The sequence below is a fragment of the Stegodyphus dumicola genome, chromosome 3, assembly GCF_044657685.1.
Source record: "Stegodyphus dumicola isolate Sdum_Otavi_A_Nest chromosome 3, ASM4465768v1".
NCBI classification, from domain to species: Eukaryota; Metazoa; Arthropoda; class Arachnida; order Araneae; family Eresidae; genus Stegodyphus; species Stegodyphus dumicola.
In genome coordinates, this window is record NC_140770.1 from 220,725,425 (window position 1) to 220,739,306 (window position 13,882).

Consider the following 13,882-nt stretch of genomic DNA (forward strand, 5'->3'; position numbering starts at 1 on the left):
TGCTTCCATCTTTCATAACTACGCACTTCAGCTTTTACCCTCTGCTCTGCTAAGATTTTCGCTGGCTTGCTTCCCTTCTCAACAATATCAAAAATGTAAATCTTTTGTGGAAAGGCACGACTAGAGTGCAAAGTGATTGTGGCCACAAATGTCAGTTGAAAATAAAAATGGAATTAAAACTGCCTCGACTGCCAAGTTCTTTAGGTCACCGATCTACAGTATTCCGTCATTTCCTTTGCTCTTATTATGACATATATATATATACACACACACACATATACACATATATGCATATATTATATTACATATTTATTTTATATTATCATTTATCATATATACGTATATATTTACGCAATCGAATCAGTGTAACGTATTAACATTTATGAAATATTACGCTTTAGAATGTGAACAGTGAACTTTATTCTGATGACCATCTCTGTAATACGACCAATATTTTTAATAATTTAGATATCAATATTGACAGTCATTTCTTCCTTAGAGCCATTGTCACAAGAGACCAAAATCAGTTGAAACTGTGGTGGTCATTTTAGAAAGAGTTAACTCTACTTTTATCCCTAACCGTTGCAATTTATTTGGATAAAATAAAACATTTTGTTGTACTCTATGATCTACTAATACAATCCTTCGTCAAATCTAATGGCTTAAGACATAGAATTTTGTTCTGACGTGTACCTTTATGTGCTTACGTTTACTAGCACTTCAAAATGTTTAAATTGATAATTAACCATTTAAATTATTTTACCCCTAGCTATTAAATATAATAACAACAAAAGTGAAGTGAGTCATATTATGCTCGATCCAACTGCAAAAAGATATGAAGATTAGTTAAGATACTGTAAAGGCTATCTGGATTGGAAAGATTATTTTTATGGACAATTTTATAAATGTTTCGTTTGGTTTGTTTTATTATGACAAAGCATTCAAAAGCTATCTACCTAAGGGTAGGAATGCCTTCGTGGAGGACTTTCTAAGTGAAATTGCCTCGTATATATGTTAGAGCGAAAATGCCCAAGAAGCAAGCTCTTTTTGCTGGGATTCGTATTCCAGAACGAACTATCAGTATTCAGAGACGTAACCGCTTGTCTTTATAAAGGATTCTGTTTAATCTCACCGCAGATGCTAAATTAGCTTCGGTTAGCAAATATTACCTTATTAATATATTTAGAATTTTAACTCTTATAAAATTTGTAGAAAAACGGCGAGGTTTTTAAAAATTGAGAAGATAATACAAAAAACAAATGTCACAAAAGTATAACTGTAGAATCTGTACGGCAGTGCACTTTTATCCGCTGAAACTACAATGTCAAGATAATTTTTGTTGCGTAAATATTACATTGTTTATATTCAGTTTTTTCTTATTTTGCAAAGCGAATATAAAATTGTCAAGTGCGTAATCAGTTATACGGTGCGAAAAGCGTGAATATTTTGTGTTGTAGCAACTTACTTTGCTCGTTTTTATGAAATGATTACTGGTTACTTTTGCAAGACAGAGAAATTGCATGAAATTAAATAAAGAAAATCAGTTTCACTTCTTCGTTGTTCATTATGTTGACAATTCAGATATCATCGTCACTCAGAAAAAATGAAACATGAGTAGTGAAAACTCTCACAAAAACCACCTTTCAAAATGATAAGTGTTACTTTCGCATAAATAAACAGCAGTATTGTATATTATTTATTGTTAGGATCTTCTGGGCGATCTAGAATCGCGAGTAATCGTCCTGCACTGAAGTTATCAGAAACCAGTACTTATATTGTTCTTGATCATTTAAACATTTCTTTTATTTTTCAGTCATAACAGAAAGAAAAGTGGAACAGTTTTTAATTTAAAATAATGCAGTTTTCCAGAATTTATGATTTCAATTAAATTTTATTTTGCCAATAGTCATTAATTAAATTTTATTTCCGTTATTAAATTAACGAAAGAAAAATAGTCGTTGAAATTGCTCCGCTGTAGCTTCAATTTATGCAATCATTCAGATATTCGAGAGGAATGAGGTATCATACAAAATTAATAAAACGTTAAAAATCCTTTCGACGGTTGCGAGATTAAGCAAATATTTCTTCCCAAATGCGGGCGGTGTCTGTCAGTCGTAAATTTGTTATGTGAGCTGGTTCATTTGCGACCACTGCGGTGAGTAACTTGAATGCGAGCTGAGCTCGTTCATTACCATCAAAGGGGTAAAAGCTTAAGCTGTCTGAAAATATATTTTCAATAAATCTAGTTTTCTCCTGTAATTTGTATAACGGAAATGAGAGCCAATTTCTAATAAAAAGTCCATCTGTTGAAAAGTCCCTTAAACAGTTAGGCCTGATCTCGTATTTTATTATTTACGGTTAATTAAAAAAAATACGTGAAATTTTACACTTAACTATAAATCAAACAAAGGATGGCAGTGGTTGAGCATAAGACACTTAGTGTTTCAGTTAGGTGATTGATTATTTCGACAAAAGAACTCAAGTGATATCTTGCAGAGGAGGCCTCGCAAGGAGCAACGGTCTTTTACAATTAAATTACCTTTTATTGTTTATTAGATTTGACACATTTGATAAGTACGGCTAATGCGATCGAAAGCTCCAGGCCTAAAGAGCTTACTTGATGTATTTCAGTATTTTGCCAAAACGTCATTTATTGTCTTTCCAGGATATTTTTCATGAATGTTTTGTTTTTATAATTTAAAGTTTTATAATGATAAACGGTGTAAGTACTTGCTTTACTCACTCATACTTAATTTCCTGTAAGGTTTTAGAATGCAACTTTAAACAAAAACTATATAATTGCTTCATTTTCTGTAACAAAAGTAGTTTAAAATACTTTGTACCAGTAATGATACTCAAGACTACTCTGTCAAGTACTGAAAACTTTGCGGTTGTCATAATGTAAGTACAACATCAGCTACATAACATTGATGTAACGAGTATCAGTAATTTTTAAGAGGATTTTGTATAATAATGGCTTTAGTTATTTTGATGATTTAAATGCGAAATTTTTCCTATGAAAGACGTAACTTTTGTGAAACTGGAACAGATGAATGCCCTGCATTTAGATACATAGGAATTATACAGCAAATTAATTTCTACAGCTTGGTGTATGTGTGTGTGTTTGATTATGGCAAAGACTCGAAGGCTATCTGCCTAAGGGGAGGACTTTCTAAGGGAACTGGCTCGTATACACGTTACACATGGGAAAAGCCACAGCTAGCACGTTCGCGGGATTCGAACCTCGGACCGAACTACCAGTGTTCTTAGATTTTGCCGCTCGGCCACTGGTGGGCCCCAGTACAGCTTGGTATTTGGATTTACTGAAGCTTATAATGTTAATCCAGCAGGACAATTTGGGATTTTAAAATGAAATAATGCAGAGAATAGGAATATATTGGAAGGAAAATTAAGTTCTGCGTTATATTTATGTATTTCTTTAATATATTTTTGAAATTTTTATCCCACACTTAAGATTTCTTCAACTGGCGCTTTATTCAAAAAATGGTATATTAACAAGTTCTGATTTTTAATAGTCACGATTTCTTACGGAAGTAAAATTATGCTTTTTCTTCAATTGTGAAAATGTTAGAAAGCGATGTATTCAGGTCTGAATATACCAAAATGTAATTTGTAGTTTATTTTCTCCCTCTTTCCAGGACGACTTCATTGTGTAACGGTAACATACTCGGCGCGTATTCAAGAGTTCCAGGTTCGAGTCCTGGGAAGGGCTTTTCTCATTTTTCGCACCTCCGGCTTTAAGATAATCTAATGTCTCTACAAATTACGGGCGTATTGTATGAATCCAAATTACATCACAGTTCAGAACCGAAGTAGTTAATATTCTTTCAACACATCAATTTTTCCACCCATGTTAGTTAATTTGATTGCTATGAGAACGTTTTAATAAACTGCTTTTGGTTAAAATATAAAAATTCTCAGTATTAAATAACACAACATACAAACAAATAAACTTTATGAGAATTATAAATCAGTGACTTAAAACAGCATCAAGATGAGTATTGGAGTGGAAAATGGGGTATGTAGAATCAGAATCATGCTTTTACTCTACAGCTTTTGTGAAGCTTTCAGTATAATCGTCTTAATTGAATTAAACGTTTTCCTTCAGGTCATTTTGAGATTACTTGGAAAAACTAAATTTGCCTTTATTCCGAAAAATCCTGTTTCCTTCCCAACTAATTATAGAATTTATAATAATCAGTCCGATATCAAATTTCGATTTAATTCGAATGTTCAAAATAAATTTAATTCTAAGACATGATTTCGTGAATGTTTCGCTTTTAATGTTTGTAAACAATATAAATATATAGTGCTGTATTTCTTTCAAAAAGTTAATCAAAGTAGTAAATACATATTGCAAACCAAACACAAGGCATCGGAAACTGGAATAGATTAGAGTTTCATTCCTTTAGCTGTTGATCTCAAACATATAATTCATGCTAAAAAGAGTCTGAAATTAAGGAAAGCATATTTATCAAATCGTATTAAATTTAAACATGGTAGGATTCCTTAGGTATAGTCTGAACATTTATTTACTAACTCAGGATAAACACTCTAGTTTGTAAAATGTCCATTATACCGTAAAAAGGGAAAAGCAGAAAGTTCTGTACGGACAGAATTCTCAGAAATACAAATAATAAATATTTACAAAAAGCCAGCTGTTATTTTAATAGCAAGAGCTGTTTTATAAAACACTGATTAGTATTCAAAGTAAGGTTATGAAGATACGTAAAGTTCGTAACTGCACTGCAGATGTGATTCAAAATTTTCACATTTTCCTCAGTAATAGATATTATCTGCTGAAAATAGCCACGTCATTAAATTCATTTTCGAATATTTCAGCGAATTTTGCTTTTAAAGGTACGGAAGTTTGATATGTAATTTTTGATAGCGCAATAATTATGTGACGAACTCATGTTTGCGCTTATAGAAGGTTAGAAGTTCAGCTTCAAGTGTTTAAACCGTTTTTATAAATTTCTCTATCTATTTTGAGAAATATTGTAACTGAAAACCGAAGTTTAAGGCAAATATTTAAGAAAATAAAAGAAATAGGTTCTGTGGTGTCTCATAAAACACCTTATGTAATACTATTATATAATTCATTAGAATTATTTACAACATTTAAAGATTTCGTTTTTAGTACATGATCCAGGTTTAACGAACTCAGAAGGAAACTGATGTTTCTTTGACTCGTATTCTGTCTTACGATGTTTCAAACGTTACTTTCATCCTCTTTTCAGCATTCCTTCGTGGTGTAACGGTAGTGCACCCGGCGCGAATTCGTGAGCTCCCGGTTTGAATCCCGACAAGGGCATTGCTCATTTTTCGCGTCTCCCACATGAAACAAATACCTAATGACTCTACAACACTATCTTCTTGAGTGTCGTTTGAAAAGTCGTCATCTGTTTATGATTTCGATCACGTAGGCCTTTTTTGGGCATAGTCGTGCTATTATTGCATGCTATTGATAGTTATCCATCTTCGGAATAACAACAGTGTAATTTCCAATTTGACAGATCAAGTCCATACGAGTAAAGAATTATGAGTTTTCATTATAAGCTATTTCTTTAAATTCAAGTTACGCTTATCTCTTCGACTTTTATATGCATCACAGATGATTTACGAAGAAAGAATAGAGCTTCAAGGTCATTAAAAAGCAGGTAGTTAACTGCAACGTACGTGGATTTGGAATCGTACTTTAACAGCCATTCCTGCTAAAATTCGTATACTCTATGCTGGCTACCTCTGATAGTTCTCCATCTTTGTAACATCATCGTTCGTTATTGGAGGAATTAGACTGATAAGGATACGGACATTAAGTATAGTTTCTTGAAGCTCTAGGTTTAAGCTTCAGTTGTACTAAAAGTGATAGTTAAAAATCATATTTCATTTTTAATTCAGTACCTTTCTCATTTACTTATTTTATATGCAATGGCTAAACTTCCAACTGCTACTAGCATTGTGCATCGTCAGTGTACAATATGAAAAAATGAAAATCATTATATATAAATGCAGTATAGTTTTTAAAGAGGCCCAAATGCAATTCAAATACGAATAATATTTAACATCAATAACCTAGACATTGAATCAGAAAGAAAGTCGAACTTTTAGGAAGCCAAGTATTCTCGAAGAAATGAAATTTAGAAATTACATTGAATGCATATTTATCACTTTCGTAGAAGAAAATCTGAGCAGATAATTAAACTCTAAATACAAATTTATGAAAAAATGACATTCTCCCTTCTGCTTTCTTCTTAGACATGGTTTACCGCAGCTTTCAGTCACAGAAAGGAATTCCAGTTTTTAGAACGAGATTCCAAGATCCTTTGCAAAACGAATTTAAGAAACTTAGTCACTATGAAATTGGTATAACAAGAGTATACGTAAGGAATTTTGTGTTATAACATATATATTTATACGCAAGGGAAAATAGGCAATTAGGACTTACCGATATGAGTTCTGAATCTTCTGCGTATGTGACACTTTGATATTCTCCGTATTTCCGCGTACTTGGGTCACCTTGGACTGTTGACAATGTTGTCTCGTCTTCCGAATCACAAGATTTCGGAGCTGTCTCAGAGCGCTCTGCACATAATAATGAGGAAAATAAAAAAAAAAAACATTCCCAAAATTATTTCTGATATATATATATATATATATATACATAGTAATAGGAGAGGTAAAAGTATTAAAAATAACACTGTTTTAGTAAAGTACTACAATAATATATGTATCTAATTAACAAAGTTTTCTGCCCTAAAAGTAATTTCACCGAGCGAAAGCGTTTTTATGAGAAACAGTTTAGTGATTTTTCTGATACTAAACTCCCATTTTCAGATTAAAAGAAATCATTTCAGTTTTATTTTGACGAATGTGGTATATATATAACACCAGTCTTAAAAATTACTAAAATTTACTCGAATTTTTCTTATAATTATATTAAATAATTATACTTTTTATAGGGATTATTTTTTCTTATTTTAATTATGTTTAAATTACATTTTAACTATGAATAAAAACATATAAGGATATTTGAAGCAGGTAAAATTTTAAACAAATTTTGAAATTCTATTGCACATAGTTTTGAAAGGTAAATTTTTGAGCATTTCCAAATCGAAGAATTAACGACCAAAAGAACCAATATTGTTCTCACAATGAGAAATTTAACCTTTTGCATAAAATAATTCGTCAAGCATGGAATTAGCTTTAAATGTTAATTTCGAAATACATATTTGTTCAAAAATATCTTAACAAGATTTAATCCAATGCGTTGACTGAATACCAATACTCATGGAATTCCAAAAAATATGGCTTCAGCCTCTATTTCCTGAAATAGGAGGTCTTAGACATGCTTCAATTTCAAATGTTTATTAAAATTATCACTAAGATTTTACAATTTTATAAAACGTATTCCATTTCCGAAGGTGGAAGGACTCTGTGAATTTAAAAATCCAATATTTTACATCATCTGTGTAGAAGAAAGTCCAGACAACATATTTTTGCTCGTAAACGTATGGAACATTTCTACTTAATTATTAATATTGGTTTTCCTTTGCAGATGAATTATGCATAAATTTTCTATTTAAAGAACGTTGAACTCATAGTTCATGAACATGCTTCATAAAATGAAAATAAATAGCTTATTTCATTTTTTTTTTTATTTTGAAAGGTTTGTAATTATAATCACATGTCTGCGACCAGCAGTTAAACAAAGAAAATATGTAGTCATATTTTTTCAAATATACTGTTTATACATGAACAAATAATGTTAATGGTAAGATTTTCTGTAGCTTTCTTGTATTAAGTGTTTACAGAGTAGTGCTTTTTGTGCAAAGAAATCAAAGTTTTCTAAAATCTCATCTTGTATTCTTTTTCAAAATATGTACCGTCTATATATATACATATGTGTGATATTTCGGCATGAAAGTTTAGGCTTGGTTTTTGCAGAGTGCTAAGGCTAATCCAAATGAAGAGGCAAGTTGATTTAGCTTTTAATGGTACATCTTTATTCCATAGCTTTAATTCAAATGTGGGTAGATGAAAACAGTGGAACGTTTAACAACTTAAATACTGCGTAGATGACCGAGAAGACCGCAGTGGCTTGAAGGTAGCAGAGTGGAAAGCATGATGATGCAATTTAGCACAACGTATCTTGAGAAATGACAATCTTTATTTTTTTACGGATATCAAATCACCCTTTTTTCAGACAAGATGTTTCCTAATTACATTTGAATACAGAAGTTGAATTTTGAAGTACGACGTCATCTTAAGCATGTAAGCCGCAGTAGCATAGATTAAATGCGTCTTGCCAACAGGAAGGGGGCGCATTCGTTATTTATAATAGCAGTTAAGTAATAGGTTCGCGTAGAGCAAAGCCATCGTAATTTTTATATATTTCATATATACATGTAGTGCCGATCGCTTGGAGCTGTGAGGAAAACCAGATGCCGTGACGTCATTCTCACTGCGAGCTCCGAAAGCGCCAAGCAAAAATTAGGGGAATTACCGCTTTGAAATGATAGACGATTGACGTGGAAGCAGAGACGCTGCTTCTCTTCAAAAAGAACTTTGACGAATCATTACTTGTTTAATTCTCTTAAATGTTAAATTTATGTAATATCGTTTGTGTAATTAAAATGTCTTTTGTTAATTAATTTGTTCATTGTTTAAAATCCCCAAAAAAATTTTCTCAGAAGTGGGATAGCAATTAAGCACTCGAAGGAAACCTGCTTTCTTGGATTACTACCGGTTTTGTTGCTGTGCTGGACTATTTTACGATGTATAATGAACTGTGTTTCGAACTCCTAGGAATGTATTCTGATTTACCTGAACTAACTGCGTAATAGTGTGTAAATAGTGTGCAGCTCTATTAAAGACTGTGGAATAAATTTTAATAATACTGGATGTGTCAAGACGTGAATTGTGGCCAAAAATCCATCGGACTAACCGACACCATTCGTGATCAATTGGATGGTATGGAAGTACTTTGTTTCGTTTCTGTTTCCCGATTATAGAGCTATAAACATCGTGTATTACCATTATACGAAGTGAATGATTTTCTCAATTTTATTAACTATGTTTCTAATTGATGTGCCGGGAATGGAAGATGTCATGAAAAGTGAAAAAGCACATAATATAAAATTATTACACAAAATAATATTTAACGATGTGGGCGACAGAAATAATCAAAAAAGGTTAAGACAATTTAGTGGTTTCTCTTTAGCGGAGAATAGTAAAGAACTTAATGAGAAACTAGAAAAAATCAAACAAGATTTTCAGGCTTATGAATTAATTTCCATTGCCAATGTTTTGTGCATTGATAGCTCTGGTACACAAGATGACTTAGCAACCCGAATTGTTTCTTATCTGAATAAATTAGAATTGCTTAAAAATAATGTAATTTTAGAAGAAAGTGAAAAAGAAAGTGATTTAGAGGGTGTGGATGGTGGGGATAAAAATGAAGTGGATGATAATGTTCGAGATGAAACGAAACTAAGAAACAATTCTGGTACCACTGTGAGACAACTTAATTCCCCATGTGCTAATGATAATATTCTTAGTGCATTTGAAAACAAGTCGAATGTATTTCATAACTGTAGTATAAATGTTACTATTGAAGACATCAAATCTTTTGTTGCTCAATTTGATGGCCAAAACCACGAAAATGTCAGTAGTTGGGTCGAAAGTTTTGAAGATGCAGCAACGATTCTTCAGTTAAATGATTTACAAAAACTGATTTTTGCTAAACGCCTGATGACAGGCAAAGCAAAACTATTTGTTCTTAGTGAACCAAAGTTGAACTCATGACAAGTTTTTAAGAATGCCATTCTTGATGAATTCCGGTCCAGCTGCAATTCGGCCGAACTGCATGAGTTATTATCAAAACAAAAAATGAAGAGCAATGAAACATTTAATGAGTTTTTTTTAAATATGAAAAGAATTGCTAAAAATGGTCAAATTGAAGATGTTGCTTTAATACGATATGTTATAGACGGTATACCAGGCTCAGCGTTTAAAAAATCTTGCTTGTATGGGTCACAAACATTAACTGATTTTAAGAACAAATCGAAGCCTTATCAACAGATATGTGATGATGAAGAAACGTCGCGAGCGTCAAAAACAAAATTTGAAAGTAAACAAAAATTTGAATCTAGACATAAATATGACTGGAAAAATTCTGTTAATCAAACAAAGCGTAACGCAAGTCGAGGAACAATTCCTGAAATTAAGCGTAATACAACCTGTTTCAACTGCGGTGAAAGCGGTCATATTTCCAAACAATGTGTTCATAAAGATAAGGGAGGCAAGTGCTTTAAATGTAAAGAATTTGGGCACCGAAGTTTCGAATGCTCAAATACGAATTCGAAACCAGAAGTATCAACCGTGAATATTGATGTAGTCTCGAAGTTGTCCAAAGAAGTAAAAATTGATGACGTATATGTAACCGCGTTAATAGACACAGGAAGACAAACTACTTTGTTACGTAGATCGACTTTTGATAAACTGAATATGGAAGGCCTCGTGCCCGTAAGTTCAACGCTGAGTGGGTTTGGTAAATGTCAATTAAAACCTCTAGGTTTCTTTAAAGATAATATTAAAATTAATGATTTACAGTGTACTGCAGATATTTGTGTTGTAGACAACAATGTGATGACACATGAAGCCATTTTAGGCTTAAACGTAATATTAAAATGTGAAATATTAATAAACGAAAATGGGGTTACCATAAAAATTAAGTTACAGAATGTAGAGGAAATAAATACTGTATCTGTTTTACCTGTTAACCTAGCTAGTAACGAAGACGAAATAAACATTGCACCTAGTGTTCCAAACTACTTTGAAGAGACTGTTCAACAGTTAGTTTCGAACTATATGCCACGTAAGACCAAATCTACGGACATACAGTTAACAATTTGCGTTAAAAATAACGAAACAGTATCGCATCAACCGCGTAGATTACCGTTTGCGGAAAAGAAAATTGTTGAAACCCAAATATCCGAATGGCTAAAGACAGGAATTATAGAACAGAGTTCTTCGGAATATTCCAGCCCATTGGTCATCGTTAAAAAGAAAGACGGGACACCAAGAGTTTGCGCTGATTATCGTCGTTTAAACAAAGTTGTCGTAAAGGATAGATTTCCCCTTCCCCTGATTGAGGATATCCTAGACCGCCTTCAAGAAGCACGTGTTTTCAGCACTATTGATCTCAAAAATGGCTTTTTTCACGTGGACGTCGAAAAGGAAAGTCGGAAGTACACATCATTTGTTACGCATGAAGGACAGTACCAGTTTTTGAAAGTGCCGTTTGGACTCTGTAACTCAACAGCTGTATTCCAGAGATTCATAAATACCATTTTTCGACCGTTAGTTAACGATGGCATCGTTTTGCCGTACATGGACGATATCATCATTTTGTCCGCCTCATACGAAGAGGGAAACGAGAGGCTGAGTCAGGTTTTAAATCTAGCGAGTGAATACGGGTTGGAAATAAAATTTAAAAAATCCCAATTCTTAAAGAAACGAATTGACTTATTAGGCCATGTCATAGAAGAGGGTAAAATTTTCCCATCCACCTTGAAGACGTAAGCTGTTATAAATTTCCCCGAACCATCTAATTTAAAACAGATCCAAAGTTTTCTTGGGCTGACAGGGTATTTCAGAAAATTTATTCATACATACTCTATAATTGCCAAGCCACTTAGCGACCTGCTAAAAAAGGGTAATAAATTCGAATTCGGTGAAGAACAAAAACACGCATTCAATCGTTTGAAATCAGCGCTAGCTGAGAAGCTTGTACTTGCAATTTATAACCCTAATTATGAAACCGAACTACACACAGACGCCAGCATAGAAGGATATGGGGCGATTCTAATGCAGAAACCCCCAGGTGATAGCAGTTTTCACCCCACTTATTTTATGAGTAGGAAAACCTCTGATGCAGAGAAAAGTACTCAAGTTACGAGTTGGAGATCCTCGCGATCGTAGAAGCACTGAAACGGTTCCGTGTTTACCTTTTGGGAATTTCATTTAAGATAGTGACGGACTGTTCAGCATTTCAACGTACTATGGAAAAAAGAGATTTAGCGACGCGTGTTGCTCGTTGGGCTCAGTTGTTACAAGAATTCGATTATGTTATAGAGCATCGTAAAGGTGTTACAATGCCACATGTAGATGCTCTAAGTAGAGCTCCTGTAAACGTCTTACGTATTTCTGTTGAAAATATCTTACCTAAATTAAAATTTTCCCAAGAAAATGACACTGAAATAAAAACCATTAAGGAATTATTGAAAACCTCAAGTTATGAAAATTATTGTAATAGAAATGGCGTACTATACAAGTTTATTGACGGTAAAGAATTGATAGTCGTACCGGAAAGTATGCAGACTGAAATCATAAAAGATGCTCACGAGAAAGGGCACACCGGTATCAAACATACAGAGAAACACTTGAATGAATACTATTTCATTCCCAAACTTCGGCAGAAGACAGAAAACGTTATCGCGAATTGCGTTCATTGCATCTTAATAAATCGTAAAGCAGGGAAAAAGGAAGGATTTTTACATCCGCGATTCAAGAAGGACATTCCGTTGCATACCTATCATATCGATCACTTGGGTCCTCTGGAAAGTACCCATAAAAAGTACAAGCACATTATTAGTAGTGGTCGACGCCTTTACTAAATTTACTTGGATTTATCCAACAAAATCTACGACCTCAGCCGAGGTGATAGCGAAGTTAGAGAATCAGAAGGCCATTTTCGGAAGCCCTTGTCAGATCATTTCTGATAGAGGAACGGCTTTCACATCCAGTGAGTTTTCTGACTACTGTGCTATAGAAGATATTAAACATCATCTAATCACCACAGGCCTGCCAAGAGCAAATGGACAAGTCGAACGAATCAACCAAGTCATTATATCAGTCTTAGCGAAATTGTCCTTAGAAAAAACCAACCGAATGGTATAAACACACACACAAAGTTCAGAGAACGCTTAACTCAACACATCAAAGAAGCATTAACACCACTCCGTTCGAATTACTTTTCGGTACTAAAATGAACAGTAAGGGCACCGATCAGCTCAAAGAACTGATAGAAAGTGAGTTTCAATCTCAATTCGAGTCTCAAAGAGATGAATTACGAAAGGAAGCCAAGAGGCAAATTTTCCAAGTCCAACAGGAAAATAAAAAGACATATAATGCCAAAAGAAGACAAGCACAGCCGTACAAAGTTGGTGACTTAGTAGCAATCAAAAGGACTCAATTTGGACCACACTTAAAATTAAGAGCGAAGTATTTCGGACCTTATAAGATCACGAAAGTTAAGGGTGGCAACACCTATGACGTAATAAAGGAAGGGTGCCATGAGGGTCCCATATGCACCACCACATGTGCCGAATTCCTCAAAAAATGGACGGCGCCTTAAAATTTTTCACGAACACTTATTTCTGTTATTGTATATCCTTGCTTCTTGCTTTTTTTGTATTTTGCAGTGTCCTGGAGGGCCAGTCCACCCTCGGATGGCCGAAAATGTAGTGCCGATCGCTTGGAGCTGTGATGAAAACCGGATGCCGTGACGTCATTCTCACTACGAGCGTCGAAAGCGCCAAGCAAAAATTAGGGGAATTACCGCTTTGAGATGATAGACGATTGACGTGGGAGCAGAGATGCTGCTTCTGTTCAAAAAGAACTTTGACGAATCATTATTTGTTTAATTCTCTTAAATGTTAAATTTATGTAATAATCGTTTGTGTAATTAAAATGTCTTTCGTTAATTAATTTGTTCATCGTTTAAAATCCCCACATACATATATGCAATATTTTGGCAGGCAGGCACAGGAATGACAGAGGTTGACGATATAACTAC

General features: G+C 33.7%; 1 protein-coding gene across 1 annotated transcript in view; it reads right to left on the reverse strand.

The window, feature by feature from the left end:
- The window catches only part of LOC118189870 (neural cell adhesion molecule 2-like), a 616,409-nt gene that overhangs the window by 31,447 nt on the left and 571,080 nt on the right, over positions 1-13,882 (reverse strand). The window contains exon 12 of the mRNA XM_085812484.1: positions 6,470-6,606. Within this exon, the coding sequence (XP_085668610.1) occupies positions 6,470-6,606 (137 nt within the window). The remainder of the gene's footprint in view (positions 1-6,469; positions 6,607-13,882) is intronic.